The sequence below is a fragment of the Carya illinoinensis genome, chromosome 2, assembly GCF_018687715.1.
Source record: "Carya illinoinensis cultivar Pawnee chromosome 2, C.illinoinensisPawnee_v1, whole genome shotgun sequence".
Taxonomy (NCBI): Eukaryota; Viridiplantae; Streptophyta; class Magnoliopsida; order Fagales; family Juglandaceae; genus Carya; species Carya illinoinensis.
The window spans coordinates 36,274,949-36,296,060 of NC_056753.1; the positions used below are offsets into that span (position 1 = coordinate 36,274,949).

General features: G+C 35.3%; 1 protein-coding gene across 1 annotated transcript; it reads right to left on the minus strand.

Moving 5' to 3' along the window:
- Positions 1–660: 660 nt before the first annotated feature.
- Positions 661–2,007, minus strand: LOC122301927. The gene has a single exon (XM_043113276.1). It carries the CDS (start codon positions 2,005–2,007, stop codon positions 661–663), a length of 1,347 nt encoding a protein of 448 aa, XP_042969210.1.
- Positions 2,008–21,112: the final 19,105 nt, after the last annotated feature.

The following is a 21,112-nucleotide window of genomic DNA, read 5'->3' on the forward strand; positions in this document are numbered from 1 at the left end:
CACTTCATACGGTCATTGTTAGATGACGGACAGTTGTTACTTGAGAAGATTTGTAGAAGCAAGAACCCTGCTGATATGTTGACAAAGAGTGTTACGCTTGAGAAACTGAAGTTGTGCACAACTTCAGTTGGTCTTCTAGAATGAAGACAGGAGCAGTGAGTTGCAAAGGTGAAGGATATCATGTTTGAGGAAGACGGCGATACAGCGAGTGTACCAGTCTCCAAGTGGGAGAATTGTTGAGTACTGTGGAGTCTGGTCCACACCGCTCGAGCGGAGGCATTGGCCGCTCGAGCGAAGTCAGGCAGAGTCGAACGCTCGACGTCAGCTCGACAGTGAGCTCGAGCGGGACGCGGAAGGGAAGTTCGCTCGACGCGCGCTCGACACGCCGCTCGAGCGAACATGCGATTTTAGGGATTCCGCCGTTTGAACTATATATATGATTTTTGACTCATATGTCTGGGTACTGTAGACATGAAAATACTGTGGATGAACAGTGTTGAGATCCATCTTGTAGTGTGATCTTCTTCGATAATAAAATCCTCTGCAGCTCCCGTAGACGTAGGCAATTTGCCGAATCACGTACATCTTGTGTCGTGTGTGATTGCGTGTGTGATTGTTTTTCTCGTTCGTTATTATCTCTCAATTCATTGTCATCGTTTTTCATAACAAAGGGCATGCCAACTTACCCTTCGTGCTCCAACCATAAAGGTTAGCATATGCAGAAAAGTCATTAATGGTCCAAAGTAAGGCTGCCCTCAACTGAAACGATTCTCGTTTGTATGCGTCATATGTATGAATTCTCTCCACCCACAAATCTGTCAACTCATCTATTAGGGGACGCAAGAACACGTCTATATCATTTTCCGAAGCCTTTGGGCCAGGGATTAATAATGACATCATCAGGTATGGATCTTTCATGTATAACCAAGGGGGAAAGTTGTAAGGTACAAGTAGCACTGGCCAAATGTTGTACGGTTTGCTAAGATTATTGAATGGGTTGAACCCATCACTCGCTAGACCAAGTCTGACATTACCAAGATCCTGGGCAAACCAAGCATGTTTGTTATTGAAGTCTTTCCATACACTGGAATCCACTGGATGTCTCATTAAATTGGGATCGTCAAGATGCTCTTCAACATGCCATCTCATCGACTGTGCAGTCTTCTTTGACATAAACAGCCTTTGCAACCGCGGCTTCAAAGGAAAATATCGGAGGACTTTTTGGGGTATCCTCTGTTGGATAGCTGGCATTGAGGCCCACCTAGATGCATTGCATTTAGGGCACTCATCTTTATCAGCATGCTCCTTCCAAAACAAGGCACAATCATTTGGGCATACATGTATTTTTGTGTAACCAAATCCCAAACCCTGCTGTAAGCGGTGAGCCTCGTGGAATGAGGCAGGAAACAGTGCATGAGGAAAAGCTACTTGCAAGAGCTTTATAACCATGTCAGAAGACTTCACAGTCCAACCACCAACTGTCTTTATGTGAAGCAACTTGACTATGAATGATAGATGTGAGAAGTTTGTGCGGTTTGGATAAAGTGGCTTTCTTGCATTTTCTAGCAAATCATCGAAGGTAGTATGTATCGGATCATGAGCAGTGTGTTGTGAAGGCCCTTCATCTAAATTCAATTCTGTTCCAGCGGAATTATCCATACAGGATCCCACACGGATGTCATCTAACATCTCGTCAACATCATCAATGTAGTCATTGTAGTTATAGGCATGAGGAACTTCTTCCTCTGAATCTGTGGCTTCAGGCAAAAATTCCTCCTCGTCATGGAATATCCATGCCGTATAAGATGTATCAATTCTTATAATGAACAAGTGATCCTGGACCACTCCAAAGGGATGGAAAGTACGATTTTGGCATCTCCTACATGGACACCTAATGCAGTCTCTACCAAGTGCATAGGCCTTCGCCACATCTAAGAATTGTTTAACGCCTTCAGCATATTCGCTGGAACGCAATCTATCTTCAATATGCATCCAAGCCTTGTCCATCTGGTTGAGTGACAAGGAATTGTACAAGTTAAAATCAGGTATGAGGAAAATCTTATTACACTATGGACACAATGAAAGAGTGTAATGGTTTATCGCTCAAGTAGTTGAAGATAGATTGCAACAGTAAGGAAGAGCAAAATTTGCAAATGGGTGCTAGGATTGTTCGAGAGCATTGTATGGATTGATAACTGTCAATTTATTCCTAAATTGACGTGGTCAATTTATGTTTGCTGTAATGATCAGGGAAGACCATATGTAAATGAATACATTAAGGTCCTAGCTACTTTCCTAGTAATTCCCAAACACCACATATATATATTCATATATACATATATAGAAATATATATATGTATGACAAATAGCAAAAAATTAAAGTTACATCTATAAACAACTATACAGTATGGAATAAATTAAGAGAATTAAGGTATCGTTTTGTAATATACATCATATTGTTGATCATGGCTCTATATTATATGCAAGCGATACACAGTTTTTAAGAAACTGCCTATTTGAAAGGAGGCAAAGATGGGATGTTTCGGGAGATGTTATAATTATACGGGGTAATAATACAACAAGCGATGACAATTCCCAAGCGGTTATGAAGTGTGCTTTGAGAACCAGGGTTAAAGTCTATGGAGTTGGGCTAGGCAAATTGCTTCTCATTACATATATGAGAAGCTATACTTTATATAAAGTATTATATAAAGTTTACTTAGACAGAGCATTTTTACTCTTATACTTGATCAGCAAAATTCTTGTGAAACCAATATTTTTTAACTAGGCAATACATCAAGTGCATGATTACACAATGGTGGTTAAAGAGGGCTTGTTCTCCTAGTGCTACTTACCCAATTTTCAGGACTGAATATGGATTATGTGCCTCCCACAAGATAAACATTAGTGAACATGTTCAGGTTGCTGACAGCACAGTATAAGCTTGACTATGGCCCACTGCTGGTAATTAGTAGTAGGTAATTGTACAGTCAAAAATTTTCATAGGACCACAAAATTTTATGAGATTGACAAAGGACAATTTAAATAAATATATAGGTTGGGTGAACACAGGACAGGAGCATTATAACAACATGTTAACTTTGAGTTACAAACAGGGCCAAAAGATGAGGAAATTGCTGGCGTTCTCACTCATAAGAAAAAGCCAGATAAGCCACAATATCCTTCAATGTTTCACATTTCAAACCCAAAATGGAAAATTGTTCATGGACCAATTCTTGGCATTCATGCTTTATGATTCAAGTTCTCAATACAATCTCAGTCGACATTGTATTGAAATGGCCACATGTTTTCTTGGCCATGAATTCCACATTGGTGGAATCCTAAGATGTTATGCAGTGCCTTACAAAAACTCAGGCCAGTAGTCCTTGACAATAAAAACTTGGTACAGTTATTACATATACATATATAGGCATAATGAATTTGGATCAACATACTACAGATCTAATGACAAAAAACACAAGGAGAAATCTTGTTGATCATCCTGGACTTGCATCAGTCCCAAGTGCTCAGGGAAATCTCTACATCTATACATGATGCTAGCCCCCTGAAACTTAATTAATTTCCTAATTAATGAAGTATACCTATTCTGTATCATGCAATTTATGGTAATTTCCAGAAAAATTGGCCTTCGCAGGGTGAAGAACTAAAGGAGGCAATCGGCAGCAGGTGTTTACATGGAGTGCATAACCAAGGAATAACCATTAATTTACCTAATTAAATATCCTAAAATTAGACTTGTATAATAAAGTTCCTAGCATGCGCATAGATCTACCTCAAAGACAGGAAATCTAATTTTGGGTTTCAGTATTCAACCCTCGTCCCTTTAAACCCCTATTCGTAGCTAAACAAGCAGATGGAAAAATTTCCAGAGAATGAAACGGGCTCAATCGCCAGAGATACTGTGACGCCACCAAATTCCGTTTGGGATCGGACGGACATTTGAAGCGTCGAGACATGCAACACAAGGTTACCTGCCCCCGTTCATGACATATAAGATGCAATAATCCTAACATGCATCTAACATTATGCAATATTCGCAGCGGATAATTTTTTTTTCTTTAGCAATACTATGCACCAAACTGAAAATATCTCAATACTTAAAACATACTTCATACATAAAGATCTATTGAATAACTAAGATTACAGCACTATTCCAAAATAGTTATGATCCAAAAGTACTGGAGATGCAACTTCATCGTACAAGTAGTAATTTAACTACTATATTAACATTAACGACGCACCGTCGTTCAGTCGACTGTGTCTAGTTGGTCAGCTCATGGTCCTCCTTCAGGTCCTGTAACAAGATCTACCATTCGGGAGGAATGGTAGTTGGGACTACCACAGTGAGATTTGATTACAAATCTCAGCAAGTTAACAAAAAACTTCCACACAGACTAATGATGCATGGATGACAGTAAAAGCATAAATGCATAATCAAATTCATAAGTAATTAAAGAATAACTTAGCGTACAACATAGCATAATTGACATAACTTAAATTGAAACATGAACTGAACTTGACTTAGCATAAACTTGCTCTGAAACTTGAATTAACATGAAAAATACATACTCAACAGTTGTTGTGGCCCCATGTATTCTACGTGTAAATACATACTCCACAGTTGTTGTGGCCCCATGTATTTTACGCATCACAATTATAGTTAAATACATACTCCACAGTTGTTGTGGCCCCATGTATTCTACACAAACTTGACTTAACATGAAAAATACATACTCCACAGTTGTTGTGGCCCCATGTATTTTACGCATCACAATTGTAGTTAAATACATACTCCACAGTTGTTGTGGCCCCATGTATTCTACACAAACTTGACTTAACATGAAAAATACATACTCCACAGTTGTTGTGGCCCCATGTATTTTACGCATCACAATTGTAGTTAAATACATACTCCACAGTTGTTGTGGTCCCATGTATTCTACACAAACTTGACTTAATATGAAAAATACATACTCCACAGTTGTTGTGGCCCCATGTATTCTACGTGTAAATATATACTCCACAATTGTTGTGGCCCCATGTATTCTACGCATCACAATTGTAGTTAAATACATACTCCACAGTTGTTGTGGCCCCATGTATTCTACACAAACATAATATACTCAAGATGAAACGTGACTGGAATACAAAAAGACTGAAGCCCTGACGTAACATAACGTGACTTGAACATAACTTGAAATACATGACCAACTTGAGATAGAAACATTTCGTAACATGGCATAACATATAATAGACAACATATTTAACATGACATATTTGTAACAGTAAATATTACATGACTTGACATACATGTAATAGATGGCATACTTAGCATGACGTACTTGTAATGTACAGTAATACATAACAGAATATATTATGTAACAGATAAAAATTGATGACAGAATAAATTCTGTATAATAGACAATTACGTGATAACTTGGCATGGCATGACATATATGATAACACACATACATACACTGTAGTTCTTTTACTTAGCACACATACACAGTAGACTGCTAGTAAGTTAAAAGCTAACTTACCTCGATCTTCGCGTTTCTTATAAAACTTCAAGTGCGATCACGAGGAACTGTAATTAGTAATTCTAAAAGTTAGAACTAAATCACTAATAATTTGAAATATGAAAAATACTAACTTAAAGAGTAAAATTTTCATTTTACTCTTTACATGTGGAAAAATGACCGTTTTACCCATAACTTAAGGATTTTGCATACTAACTCTAAAAGTTTCTAAAATTTACATTCCTCATGTAAATTTTATCCTAAACTTAAATATCAACTCAGAAAAATTTAAAACAAAACACAACTATGAAGAACACACTATGGTTGAAACATCCATAGGCCATTTCCCTTTATTTTTGTTGCAATTCCTTCCAACTTCAAAACTCATGCTTAAACCAAAATTTTGCAACAAACATCTTCCAATCCTAAGTTCAAAACCATACTTAAAACATCCATTTAGAAAAAGCTAATAATCAACACCAAACTTTTTTTGTAAAAAGATCCAAGCACTTGAATCACAAGTTTTGACCTTAAATCAAAACATCTCCAAGAATTTCAAAAATCAAATCTTACTTCTAACATATTCATAATATCATCCTAACATCAACCATGCTTTAAATCATCAAACTAAAGTCACCAAAATCACAAAATAAAATTTGGAGTTTTTTGGTTTTACACTTAGTCCAAAAACAGAAACTTTTTCCTCAACTAGTTTTGATAAATCTCTTGATCTATGACTTATAAATATATGATCTTCAAACCAAACCATTACATGGTTTAAAAAGATGTCTTAAAACATATACAAGCTTCTAATTCAAGATCACTTGGTTAGAAATTAATCAAAACATAAATTTAGCCAAGAATATCCACACTTTGGCTTATCTGAATATCTCTTTGCATAAAATTTCATATCTTTGAAACTAACATCAAATATCTTTAAAATAATAATATAACATGTATATAAGATGTTTAGGATCCTCCAATAAAATTATCAAAGTCATTACAATAGGTTTAGACTACCAAAGAGTTAAACTTTCTCAAAACAGAAACTGTTTTTCCTCTTCCAGTTTCTAAGTTTCTAAATCTAAGAAAATCTTTCATCAAAACCTTTAATCATGCAAAAATCCTCAACCAATAGTCATATATACATGTTAACAAAACTCCATAAAAATTTCGGACCAATATCTATCCATTAGCTTGGTCAAAAACTCCAAACTATAACATACTCTCCAGATTCACGCCCAGAATGACCTTTCTATGGTTAAAAATACTTTTGACCGACCAAATGACCATGGAATGATACGAAAAATACATCTACGGAAACTAGACTCAAAGAGAAACAACTTATATGAAGGAGACTTTATGATAAAACACTTAAAAAAGTTTCGAAATGGGTGTGCAAAAGAACTCCTAAAAGCTGTCCGAGAGAGAGTGTTTGGTATTCTTTCAATGGAAAGCATAAATGAAGATAATTTCATGGGGAGGGATGACTGGAGATATTTGTGGATAAGATATGGAAGAGATGAGGCTGGAGTGAGAGTTAAGTGTAGGACTCTCTTACCCGAAGTGAGAGTTAAGTGTAGGACTCTCTTACCGGAGTGAGAGTGGAGTGTAAGACTCTCTTACCTAATAATATCTACAAAAATCAACTCAAGATATTTTTACCCCATAATATCCACGAAATTAGTTCAAAATATTTTCTAAATGTGGAGTAGACTTGGAAGAGTAAGGTGGTTAAAATCTTTCCATGTGTATTTTAAATCTATGTTCTTAAGATTTTTTCCAAATGTGTATTTTGCTTAGGTGTCATGATCTCACACCTTGATTTCCTTCACAATTCCATCTAATGGTTTCTCTTTGTGCTAAGTATCTAATACTATTCATTATGTGTGGTTAAGATCTTGCCAAGTATCCAAATAAAATTTCGCTAACCTAATTTGGACATTTCACACTGTGATTTTGAAAACACTGCATTTAGTACGTTTACCGAGATTACTATTCACTCCAAAAATAAACGTAATAAACTTAGTACTGAAAAATCATAAATATTCAATTAAGCCTAGTGGTGTAGACTATAATGTATTCTGACACTTCTAACTATCTCAAATAATTAAAATCGCATTTCTGACACCATAGTGAGTGATAACACTAACTATGTTGACAGGCTAAAACCTATGCGATTAGTCGATTCGTGTAAACTTACGGAATTTTCACGAGGTTCTTAAGGTCAAAAGAAATTCCACAATTGAATTTCTAGCGGGCTGTTACAGATACACAGCGTGAAAGTCTTACGAGGCAGCAATAGGCAAGAGATTTACCAAGTGGAAGAGAGAGAGATGCTCGATCTTGAAAAGCGAAATAAACGCCCTAATCAGCTCATGGCGCCAACTGGCGGCAGTGAGGTGGTAATGGGAAGCAACTCGACGTCGAAAGACGCCGACATTTCGGAAACCACCGTCGATGATCGAGTCTGTCTGAGAGTAGTCGAAGGTGAGGCGAAATTGCAGGTTAGGGCTCGGCTCGTATATGGTTTCCGAACAATCTACACTGACCGTGTGAAGGGCTTTTGATTAATGGCCTGTGTTCTAGTTTTAATTCCCGCTCACCCTTTTAACACGAGACAAATGTCGTCGTTGAAGGTCACTTATAGGCACAGTTTATGAGTCGCCGCACAATAACTCGTGACAATAAACAATAACAATTTCGTTGTTGACTTTTTGTGGCATAAGCCATCTATTTCCCACCAGCGGTTGTCATGGAGAGGAAAATCGTGGCTAAATAACATATTTCTTGTAGTATATTTCATATTTTATTTATATTTTATATTGTATATTTGATTTATAATTGTTATTTTTTTTAATACAACTCAATTCACCTCCCTCTTGTGTTAGTCATCTGGGTAACAATGTAGCAATAAGTTTCATATTACCAAATAACATTATTTATATATTTATAATTCCGATCTAGATTGGGAATTTGATTGTTCAGGTTTACTCATTAACTGAACTCTTTGATCATCGTCAAAAGCTTCCATACAATTAGATGTACACGTAAAGTACACATGAATGGAGAATGTTCTAAAATCAAATTTTTCTCCACATGATTCAATGTATATGTGATAACGATAGTGCTGCAAATTGGCTTAAGATTCCAAAGTAGAAGTGGAAGGACGAAAAAGATTTCTTTTAGTACTTTGCCTTTGACTAATGGCTATCCAACGAACACAGCAACAACAGGGAGAGAATTCTTCCCTTCATGTAATATTGTACCCTCATGCATGTACGTGCGTAGCTGCACTAACTAATTAAGTAACTATACCATTAATCCACCATGTGAGCTACTGTAGCGTTCACAAGCTCCTTTTTAGCCAATCCATAAATAGAGCACATCCTTCTTCATTGTGAAAACACTACTATGTGCCTCACCTAACCTTTCTTGTGTCCGATCCACCACTAGCATTGTTCATCCGGGTTTTAATTCTGGCTGGATTTTAATTCGGCCCAATCCAAAATTCGGAAAACCAAATTCCGGTTTCGGGTTTTGGACTGGATCAAATCAGAGCCGAAACCCGGGTTGCAAGATCCAAATCTATCCGGTCCGAGTACGGATTTAAAACCCGGGTACCCGGGTCCTTTTTAAAATCCAACTTCGTTCGATTTCTAATGTTTTCGTCGTCCGGTTTCTAATGTCAATTAGAACATAACTTTTAAAATAAATTAGAAGGAAAAATAAAATAGAAGAGTGGATATAAGAGATTGTACATAAAATGTAAGAGAAACGAGAGAGAGCGAGCGCCTCATTAAAGCGGTAAAGCCTCACTTTTCTAGGATGTAGCACTGATCTCCTGCACTCTTTGTAGATAAAGCACACTTTTCCAACCTCCATAAATGAGAGAGAGAGAGAGAGAGAGAGAGAGAGAGAGAGAGAGAGAGAGAGAGAGAGAGAGAGAGAGCTCATTAAAGCCTCACTTTTCCAACCTCGATTTCTACGTGGACCATTAAAGAGAGAGAAATAGCAGCTTTAATAGCTCATTACCCAAAGAATTGGCTCATCTTCATTAATTGAAAAACTTAGATTTTGGATTCAATGGCTTCAGCGGTGAATTCCCATCATGGATTGGATTGTTGTCAAACCTTCAATATTTTGGCTCTACATGATAATAGTTTTACAGGTACTATCCCACTGACGCAATCACCACCCATTGACGACAGCCATGCTCCGTTTATTGGACTGCTCTTTTACCGCTTCATGCTTTCCCCCTTCTTCCCTAGTGGTTCTTCCTCTAATCTAATCTAGTAATACTCTTCTCCTTTAGTTCTTGGGTGTGATTGTTATTTTGGGTTGGAAATATTAGTCTTGGGTGAGTAAAGCTCTGGAGTGAAAGATTTGAGTGTCTGGAAGATTCAAGTAGAGCTAGTTGCAATGTGATATTGGGCGGAAATATAACAAAATATGGGGCTTTTTTTTTTTGTTCCGGGTTGTATCCTAAAACCATCCGGGTTTCAGCCCGGGTCTTAATCTGGATACTCTCGGGCTGGAAACTGGCCCAAATTTAAAGCCTGGGTACACCCGGATTCCCAGTCCCAAACCCAAATGAACACCCTTACCCACCACCGTGTTCTGGAACCACCACCAACAACTTTAGAAGATGTCGATCGGGCCATTCCCGATTTCGCCTTCTCAACAGGAGAGATGGTTCTAGAATGATTTACTTTAAATTACTTTTAGGTCCTCAACTTTTATAAGTAGATACATATGTTAGTACAATTACAAAGATTGCCATTGAAAAGAAAGAAAACTGAAAACCGTTTGCCATGTACTTATCTTGTAAAGGTTTTGAACCTTTTAATGTATTGACCAAAATACCGACCCTGACCTTTTAAGATGGGCTAAACTCTCATGGACTTTTTCTGTAGTTGGGCTTATCCTAATATCAACTTGAGTTTTAATGGGCTTGAATTATAAGTTGAACCATGTTTTAAATTGGGCTTATTAAACCAGCTTGCATCTCTTGCTTTAGTTGTTTTGCTTGTTTTAATTGGGCTTATTTTATAACTTCACATGGGCTTTTGTTTTATTTAAAATTTATTAGTCCATAAACATTATTTTACAGAAAATATTTACGGATTTTAATTATATTTTTAAGTATTAATTTTACAACAAAATTTAGTAGTAAATAATGAGTCTACTTTTATTTTTAGCACATTAAGTCTCGTTAGGTATATTTTATAAAAATAAATTCTAGTATTATTTAATATATTTAAATAAGATATAATTTCCTACTAAATTGTAATATGATATTAGTCTTAAATTATTATTAGATTATATTAATTGTTTTGCCAGTATTTGAATTTTAAATATAATTAGTTGGGCTGGGCAACCGGGTACCGGACCGGGTATCCGGGTATACCCGGCCCGGAACCCGGATTACAAATCCGGGCCGGAGTCCGGCCCGGATATACCCGGGTTACGACCCGGGCTGGAACCCGGATTGATCCGGGTTTTTACAACCCGGAAATCCGGGTTCCGGCCTATACCCGGGTTTTTTTTTTTTTTTAAAACAAAGCCTGATTATTAATGTTCTTTCAAAATATTGTTCCTTCAGATCTTGCACATAACGTTTCTTTTTCTTTTTCTTTTTCAGATCAACATTCCTCGTTACAAAATCATCCCAAAATCATCCCAATTCGTGCAAAAACATACACAAAGTGAAAATGAGAAAATAAATCAGATTACAAATTCCTATGATCAATAATTCGGTGCATCCAACCAACAATTCTGTAGAAGTTGAGCGCTCTTGACCCATCATTGACACGTCCATGCATGGAATGATAGGAATCAACTTCAAAGAAATGCCTTGTGCCCACAAAGTCCATACTAAACAAAAGACACAGATTTTATAGTCAATTCCATGCATGAAAATAAGGCCAACATAAAATGCCAACTCGGTTGTTATATCACAGTTCCCAATGCAAAAGCATGTAACAAAACAAGCACCCAACACATACACATATTCATTGCCTACGAGCATTTCCATATAATTTTTATGCACATTCGCAATCTCATATGCATAAATCATATGATCACACCCTACAACATCAGCATATAGATGAACAGTACAAATAAAAAAAATCAGCAATTCACCAACATATAACTAATGAATTATGACTCCAAACATATGCATCATCAAAACAGCAGATATAGTTTTCCTAATATATGGCAGTCCTAACAGAATAAGTGCAAACCCTACAAAAGCAACCCAACTCTAATTTTTACTCTAGAATTTTCTGGTCTATTTTTTCCAACATATGGTAGTCCCAACAGATCTAGTGCAGTCCCTTCAGCAGCATCTGAAAAATGCACAGATGTATATGCTGATCATGATGGAAAGAAGTAGCAGGGTTGCTATCTAAATGTGATTACCATGAAAACTATTTAGTGTCAAACATCATGAACATTGCAACCTTTGTAACTTTGTATCAGTTCCTTCGATACCTAAGAGTCTTAAAATGTTTTCCAGTCAAAACAAGCACCATGCAGGAGTGGTTGGGCAACTTTTGCTTTCAAATCCTAGTGAGAAAAAATTGACTTGTCTTCATAAATAATGAAGAAAAAAGAACTCAAAATGAAAGGTGTAAAAAATTGTAGCTTGAGCTCGAGAATAGTACTAGCCATAATCATCAATAAATATGTTTAAGCTTCTGGAAGCAACATTATCATACTCGGTTGTTAGATCATATATAAGAGGACCATATGCATGATAATATATAAGAGGACCATATGCATGATAATATATAAGAGGACCAAATTTTAGTTACAAAGTATCATTAGATAATAGATTTATATATGTTATTACATTTTTTCAAGAAAAAAAACAATTGTTAGAAAAGCATAATTTTTTTTATATATAAAAGCAGAAGTCATTAAATGCATGCAAGCATGCACAGATTTTTTAGACACAAATTTTTTTAACTAAATGCATGCAAGCATAATATTATTTTTTTAGACACATATTTTTTTAACTAAATGCATGAAAAGCATAATATTATTTTTTTAGACACAGATTTTTTTAACTAAATCAATAAACTCTTTGGAACTCAACCAAGGACAAGCACAAAATCTCTTACCTCCATTGAAAATTAATCAAGGATAAACTTTTCAGCATGAATGGGAATGGAGACTCACATCAGCCTCGGTTAAAGACGAAGCTAGATGATCGTCTAAAAAAAATTAAAAATTGAGTTAGATGGATAATAAACCGAATTAGATAGATATTAAAAAAAATATTTCACATTTCAAACTTACCTTCAAGGTCTATCGACTGTATGTATTCTTTCAAATCCCGAATGTTAATTGGTTTGGTACTTAACCAATTTTGAGTACAAATGAGAGCTTCAACAGTCTCTGGAGACAAGGAACTCCTAAAAGGATCCAATATTCGTCCTCCAGTACTAAATGCGGACTCCGAGGCAACAGTGGAAATAGAGGTGGCTAACACATCACGTGCTACCTCAGCAAGGACAGGATAGTTAACGGCATTAATTCTCCACCAATCTAAGATATCAAAACCGAGCGAGTCGTCTATACACGTCTCAGAAAAATATCTATCTAGCTCCGATCTAAACTCCGTAACACACCGTTCCTTAAGAAAGTTGGTAAACATGATCTTAAATTTAGTAGGTGCTGGCTCATTACCAATATTTATATTAGTGCTGCTTGGCCTTCCTTGAGCCACATTAGAACTCCTCCCACTAGCCACACAAAATCCATTATACTACTCAATCAAGCGGCCTAAAAGGAGTTTAACCCTGTCCTCTATCTTATTCGCCAACTCACACCCTCTGCATTTTTGCAACCAGAAATTCATTGCCATCATTTTATATCGTGGATCAAGCACAAAAGCAACATATATCATTAAGTTGAACCTATTTGTGCTACCCCAATACTTCTCATACTTGTTTCTCATATTTATGCCCATAGTACTAGTGATAATATCATCACTCAAGCACATATCATTTAATGTATCCTCAATTGTGCAAAGTTGCTCAAAATAAACATTAGCTGTCACATACAAAGAACCAGAAATGCTCAATGTAACATCATAAAAAACTTTCAGCAACTCCACAAAAATCTGTGCATTTTTCCAATCATTGCTAGTGGGGTTCAAGAATTGGTCATCCACAAACGCATATTGTTCAAAGGTTTGTTTGTGTTTTTCAGCGGTAATCAACATCAAATATGTAGAGTTCCATCTAGTAGGAACATCCAAGCAAATCATCCTCCCACTAATTTTTTCCTTTACCGCACAAGCCTTGAATTTGGCAAATCTTGAAGGTGAGGATTTCACATACCGGACAGCATCCCTAATCTTTGACACAAAATCAATTACATCCTTCAAGCCGTCCATAACAATCAGATTCAATATATGGGCAGCACATCGCATGTGAAGAAATTCACCACCTAGTATAGTATGATCATGGTCTTTTATTCTCCTCCTCATATAATCAACAGCAACATCATTTGAGGATGCATTATCAACTGTGATGGTTAAAATTTTATCAATACCCCATTCATGCAATCCCGAGTTTAACACTCTCCCAATGGTTTCGCCCCTATGGTCAGGAATTTGGCAAAACTTAAGTATTTTTTTGTGCAATCTCCAATTGCAATCAATAAAATGTGCGGTAATGCACATGTAGTTCAAATTTTGCACCGACGTCCAAGTATCGGTGGTAAGACAAATTCTTTGACCATCCAACAATTTTTTTAACTGTATCTTCTCTTCTTTATACAGTTTAATACAATCCCTTTTTAAAGTGCCTCGATATGGCAAAGTAAATCGAGGCTCTAAATCTGTTACATATTCAATAAAACCTTCATGCTCCACAAGCCTAAAAGGCAATTCGCATCTAATAAAATACTTAGCGGTTGACACCCTAAGTTTTTCTCCATCGTACTTTACTAGGACTTGTGGACTACACACTCTTCCCTCTGCATCCCTCTTAACACTAGAGGATTGACTTCTTCCAACTCCTTTAACTCTAAGAGGGGAAGTTTCACATGCATTCTGGAGGTGGTGTAACATAGATGAAGTGCCATTTTTGTAGTGGCAACTGTATAGCTTAGCGCAATAATTGCACTGAGCTTTTGGGTTATCGTGGTCAATAGGTTGCACTCTAGTATAGTGTTCCCATACCATAGATTGGTTGCTAGGTTTTTTTTTTTTGGATTTCTTGGGTAAAGGTGGGATGGAACGGGTAGGTTCTTGTGTATGTGTGGATAAAGAAGGGGTTGGAAGAGTCCCAAGCTCCTCTACATCCAATGGAATAGAAGAGGAATCGCCAACCCCTTGGGTTATACCGACATTACAGCTCACAGAATCTTCTTCCATCTGTTAAAGTTACAACAAAAAAAAAAAAAAAAACAGGAAATTAATTCATGCAGAAAACTCAGTCCAGGTGTCAAGAGTTTTAATTTTGAAGTATGATGTATAAGACGTATTATAGCCTAATTAAGAAGCAAATCATCAATTTATAACTTTCAACCAAGCTTGGTAATCTTTGAGAAACCCTATAATTAATGTACAGAAACCTATTACATTATAGCCTATTTATTAATTGCGGGGAAGCTTCGTTTTTTTTTTTTTTTTTTTTTTTTTTTTTTATCTTCACTGCATGGAAGGCGTGTGCATTTACATATATGTGCGTCAAGGGCTGAACAAAAAAATATATTAATACCGCACCGTTCCAAATACACAGCAAAAAACCGATACCCGAATCAACACAATACAACGACGTCGTTTTCGCTAATATATATATATATCACGGTTTTTTGGTGCCTTTTGATGTGTGGTCGGTGGATGAAAGAACCGTCTTGGAATTTAAAAGTACAAACTATGGTCCCAGATTCAACAACAACCAAAAAACCTTTGGTCCCAAGTTTCTAGTGAATATTCATGCAATTTTATGCAAATTAGCTCTTTCAAAAGATGATACAAGAGATCAGTTTTTAAAATTCTGATTTTGTTTTTTGGTGTTGCAATTTATACATGAGCCTTTACACTAGATGCATCTATAATTGCAAAAAATAGTGTGGAAGTCTCATTGAGAGATAATCTATATATATATATATATAGAACAACCATGCAAAGGGTCACAAAAACTCTTCCCAATAAAATCAAACGAAATATGCTCAAAAGGAGAAAACCAGGCCCCTGAATTGAGTTAGAGGGAAAACCATATCGAGTAGGGCACTTGACTTGCTACTCCAGAACTAAACACATTAATTGTACAGCATTTACAATCTTTCAAATGTGTTACCACATAATTTTCATGTCATTCAACCAGCTTCACAAGCACAACATCATGTAGAGAAAAATTAGGACAAAAGGTAGTAACTTTAGTCCATTCAAAATTGAAGAAAAAAAAATCCCCAAATCTGACAACAGTGGTATAGACTGAAATACCAAGAGAAAACACAAACATTCATGCACATTCCTCAGAGGAAAAGAAACAAGAAACATTCTTCAGTTCACTTTATAACAGGAAATCAATGCCGTTGTTGACATTGTTATACCCATTATTTGGCACAAGTTTGTCACACTACAACCTGTGATTATCTTCGTACGGCTAAAATCAAGGCTCTTGAAGACATCACACCCAAAATCAGAAACCCTAAACAAATCACACCCAAATCAGAAACCCAAAACAAATCTCACCCAAAATCAGAAACCACACCAACAAATCACATCCACTAAACAAACCACACCATAAACTAAAGAACCGAAATGAAAGAAGATTTTATCAAAAACTAACCGAAATGAAAGAAGATTTTATCAAAAACTAACCGAAATGAACCGACAGGATGACGGCGACGACGGGATGAGTGGATGACGGCGAGTCGGCGACGACGGGATGAGGCTAGGGTTTCGGGAAAATTCTTTCAGAGAGAGAGAGAGAGAGAGAGAGAGTCAGATTGGGGGGGGGGGGAATCGGGACGCTGTAGGGTATTAACCCGTGCCAAAACGGCGTCGTTTTGGCACTGGGTTTAGGTTTTTAAAAAACCCGGGTACCGGATTTAAAACCCGGGTACCGATACCCGGCCCGGGTGATTTCCGGGCCGGTGCCCGTAACCGGAACCCGGTTATCCGAGTTCCGGACCGGCCCGGTTGCCCAGCCCTAATTTTGTGTAGAAGCTATTTAGAAAAGTTGTAATGATTATATGAGATGAGATGCGATGAAATGGTTTCTGTAATCAAACGAGATAGGCCAGGCGTCAGGTCAAATCTCAGAAGATCAACACTTAGGTCTCGTTTGGATAGTGAGATGAGATAATATGTAAATAGTAATAAAATAGTTTATTAATAATAGTCTAATAGTTTTAGTTAAGATGTTTATGTGATTTTAGGAAATAAGAGAGAAAAAGTTGAATAAAAATATTATAAAATTAAAATATTGTTATAATATTATTTTTTAATATTATTTTTGTTTTGAGATTTGAAAATTTTAAATTATTTTTTGTGTTTTTTTTAAGTTTGAGAAAATTGTAATAATTAGATAATGATTAGGTGAAAAAATTAAATATTTAAAATTAAAAAATATCTGTATTTATAGTATTTATAAGATATTAAAATGAGATGAGAGTATCTTAGTACTATTCAAACCAAGTCTTAATTTTCTTCATTTTTTGAAATGCTATATGTATAGACTATATATAGGTGGTTTATTAAAAAAACACACAAAAAACTATATTTAAACCAAAAAAACGTTAAATAGAAAAATACTGAAACTCTTAATTTCATCTACTCATTTTGTGCTTATAGTTTTAATTTTTTTAATAAACTAGGTGGCATTACATGCATGGTAGTGCCAAGCTAAGAGGCCAAGTCATTTAGTAGTAAATTTTATATTGCCAAGTAACATTATTTATGTATTCATTATTCCGATCTAGAATAGGAATTTGTTCAGTTTGCTCATTAATTGAACTCTTTGATCATCATCAAAATCATCCATACAATTCGATGTTCACGTAAAGTACACAAGATGGAGAATGTTTCTAAAATCAAATTCTTCTCCTCATTCATTGGATATGTGAAAACGACAGTGCTGCAAATTGGCTTAAGATTCCAGGGTAGAAGGACGAATAAGATTTCTTTTCGTACTTTGCTTTTGACTAATGGCTATCCAACGGACACGGCAACAGGGTGAGAATTCTTCCCTTCATGTAATATTGTACCCTCGTGCATGTACGTGCGTAGCTGCACTAACTAATTAAGTAACCATACCATGTATCCACCCCCAGGCAATTTTTGGCCATTCATTCGGAACGTGTCGGTGTTTCGGCTTTTTTAGGTATGCCGTGTGTGTAGCAGGTTCCTTTTATTTTTTGGAAAAATATAATTATAAGTATAATTATGTATTAATCTGTACATTAATATAATATAATTAGTTAAAAAGTAAATTTTATTAAAAATAATGTTAATTTAAATTTTAAGTATGAATGAATCAATATTGGTATACAGATTAGTATGCGACTGTGCTTGTATATAGCAAAACTCTTATCTTTTAACCGGCCTGTCTAATTTACAGTAAGAAAAAGCAGCTTCTTTTAGGGGAGGAGAAATCTAGTTAGAGTATAACTGCACATTAATATATATATTAATTTAATATAATTAATTAAAAAATAAATTATATTAAAAATAATGTTAATTTCAATTTTAAATTTAAAGAAATCAGTATTAATATACAAATTAATACGTAACTTTACTTGTACGTAACAAAACTCATTTCCTATCATTCCCTATCACTCTACTGTAAAGTTGTTTGTACACAACTTTGATTGGTACGTAGATTACTCATCTTTAAAACAATTTCTAAGTCTCATTCCTTATCATTTATCTATTATATTAAAATAATATTCTTCTATTATTTATTTATTATTTTTTTCTCTTACTTCCATTTTCATTCTTAATCACTAACTATTTTGTCTTATTCTCTTCTTTTCAAATATTACATTCTGAATTCATTTATAAATACTTATACGATACTTTTCCCTTGATACAGATTATTTTTCAAACCAATATCAATATTAAAAATAATACTTTAATAAAAATATGTGAATTTTTCAATGCAATGGTTTTTTTTATTTGATTTTATCCACATATACTTGAGTAATATTTTATTTGCATTTGTTAGTAACATTTTTTCATTTTCATATAACAGTAATATTATTTAGATAGTTGCAATTCTTTAGACAAGTACTACTGATAGTAGTCATAGGTGTAAATATATATTATGCTAAAGTGAATTTGGTCATCAAAGACAAGCATTACAAGAAAGCATCTTGCAAGTAGAATCCAATTGATAAATATATTGATTTCTACAACCATATATATCTTGGCCAAATAGTGTCAAGAAGGCATAATCATCACATATTCACGTATTTTGAAAAGAAAGACAAAAGTGGCCATTTCTTTTAACCACACTTTCCATTATTGATGCCGCTAAGACTCCAGAAAAGACAGCCCACGGAATGTTAAATATTAAGGCCCTTGTATTGGTAAAAAGCTGATTATAGCACCATCCTATCCACAAAAAGTTCTCAAAAATCTTGATTTTGATCCTGATTTGTTATCACTACTAATCATGCCATGGAAATTGTCATTTTCTCGCCAATCTAACTTTTAAAAAAATACAAAAAATTTTAAGTATGTTAACACAGCACAACACAGAGCACCAAAGCACAAAATAAAGCACCAAAAACTATAGTACAGACCTTACAAGCCACGACAACCTCCATTCACAAGCCAAACACAAAGCGCACACCACACAGGTCAAGAAATTTCAAACATTTTCAAACCCTACAACACAACCCTTCCACTTCACGGGTTCACGTGAATATTGGGATCAGAAGCCTAAAGTTAGAGGCTACAGGAATGCGAAGAGAAAAAAAAATCCAGAATTTTCATCGAATTCATGCCATGGAAGGGAGAAATCAGATTAAAATCATACGAGAGATAGGATATGTTCCACCCATAAGAAGGAGAAATCAGATGGTGAAATCATGACAGGCATGAGAAGGATACTTACATGGGTACTGCTCTATCAAGAGAAACCAAACAGAATCGCTCGTGGTTGACGAAAGCAACATCGGATAAGAGGGTAACAACAAGTAGAGAGAGGGATAATGCGGAACTAACAGTTAAAATAGATGAGAAAATAGATTGAAGATGTACAGTAATTTTTCAAATATAGATTCACTATACTACTCTAAAAGAAAACTCTAAAATAGAGATCCGAATGAGAGAGCATTTTCCCATCTTCCTTGTATTTTTTTCTAAATTTTGAGATTTACAATGTTATAAGCATCTGAATGAGGATGCTCTTACAAGGTAAAAGTAGAAAGCATTTGGACTTTGGATTATGTGCTGCAGCGTGCACGTACATCAACCCGCCTCTATCGGATTACAACGCGGAAGCTCCACGTTGTGCCTGGAATATGTCACATTCCATTAATGATTATGCATGCACGCGGCACTTATCCCAATCTATCCAGAAGGAACCTCACGAATGATATCAAAGTGCCTTGGCAATCTTATCAGTTATAAAAATTTAATCCTCCGATTTGTACCATTCTACCCTGCAAAAAAAACTTTGAACTTGACCCCCGCGCACTACTAAAAGAACAAATTTTTGTCACTATGATTTTATAATCATAAGGGTCGTCGTTTTCGTCAGAAATAATTCTTTTAATTATAAAATAATAATTATAAAAATTCATTTTTCTTATAATCGCGCTAGCGAACAAATGAATGATCAGAACCTCTATCTAAAATATTACTACTAGAATGCAAGTTACAATATTAAATATGCTATTTTTTTTAAGTAAAGAAAATTACAAGGACTTGAGGCATGCATATATATATGTCATCCTGATTGCTTAACATTACTAATATATAATATCTTTGTCACTATTATAATGCGAGCTTTGCTTTGTAGATGATCATAGCCGATATTAATAGCTTATCATCAAGCCGGAAATGTTTCAAAAATGTTTATGATCAAGTTTTGTATCAGTATTACGTACGTACTAGTTATTGTCAGCATTGAAAACGCCAAGCTAGCTATGAAGCTGATTAGAATATATCACAATTAATTAAGATAGCGTTTATCCTAACGTGAGGCCCGTGATAATGATAATCAGACATATCTATATATTTATGATCCTTTCTACCACTTGCTACAAAACTACAAAACGGTTTCCATTATCATGAATGATTACTCTCTCTCTCTCTCTCTCTCTCTCTCAACCTTCAACCTTTTATTCTCAATATTTGAACAGTAGAAATATATATGTTGAAAGATTTGAGGGTAAAGAGAGGGTAAAATATCTTCATTAACTATTAAGCAAAAGTAGGCATAAAATCTCAAGTTGAGCCTGCAGCCACCTTATCCCTTTTTCTTCTTTTGTGGGATCGATTATACATATATATAAGGCCATAAAAGATTTGAGCCTTTGCTCAAGTACTGATCTTTATATATTCATGGAAATTATATCAATGTCTTTTTCATAAA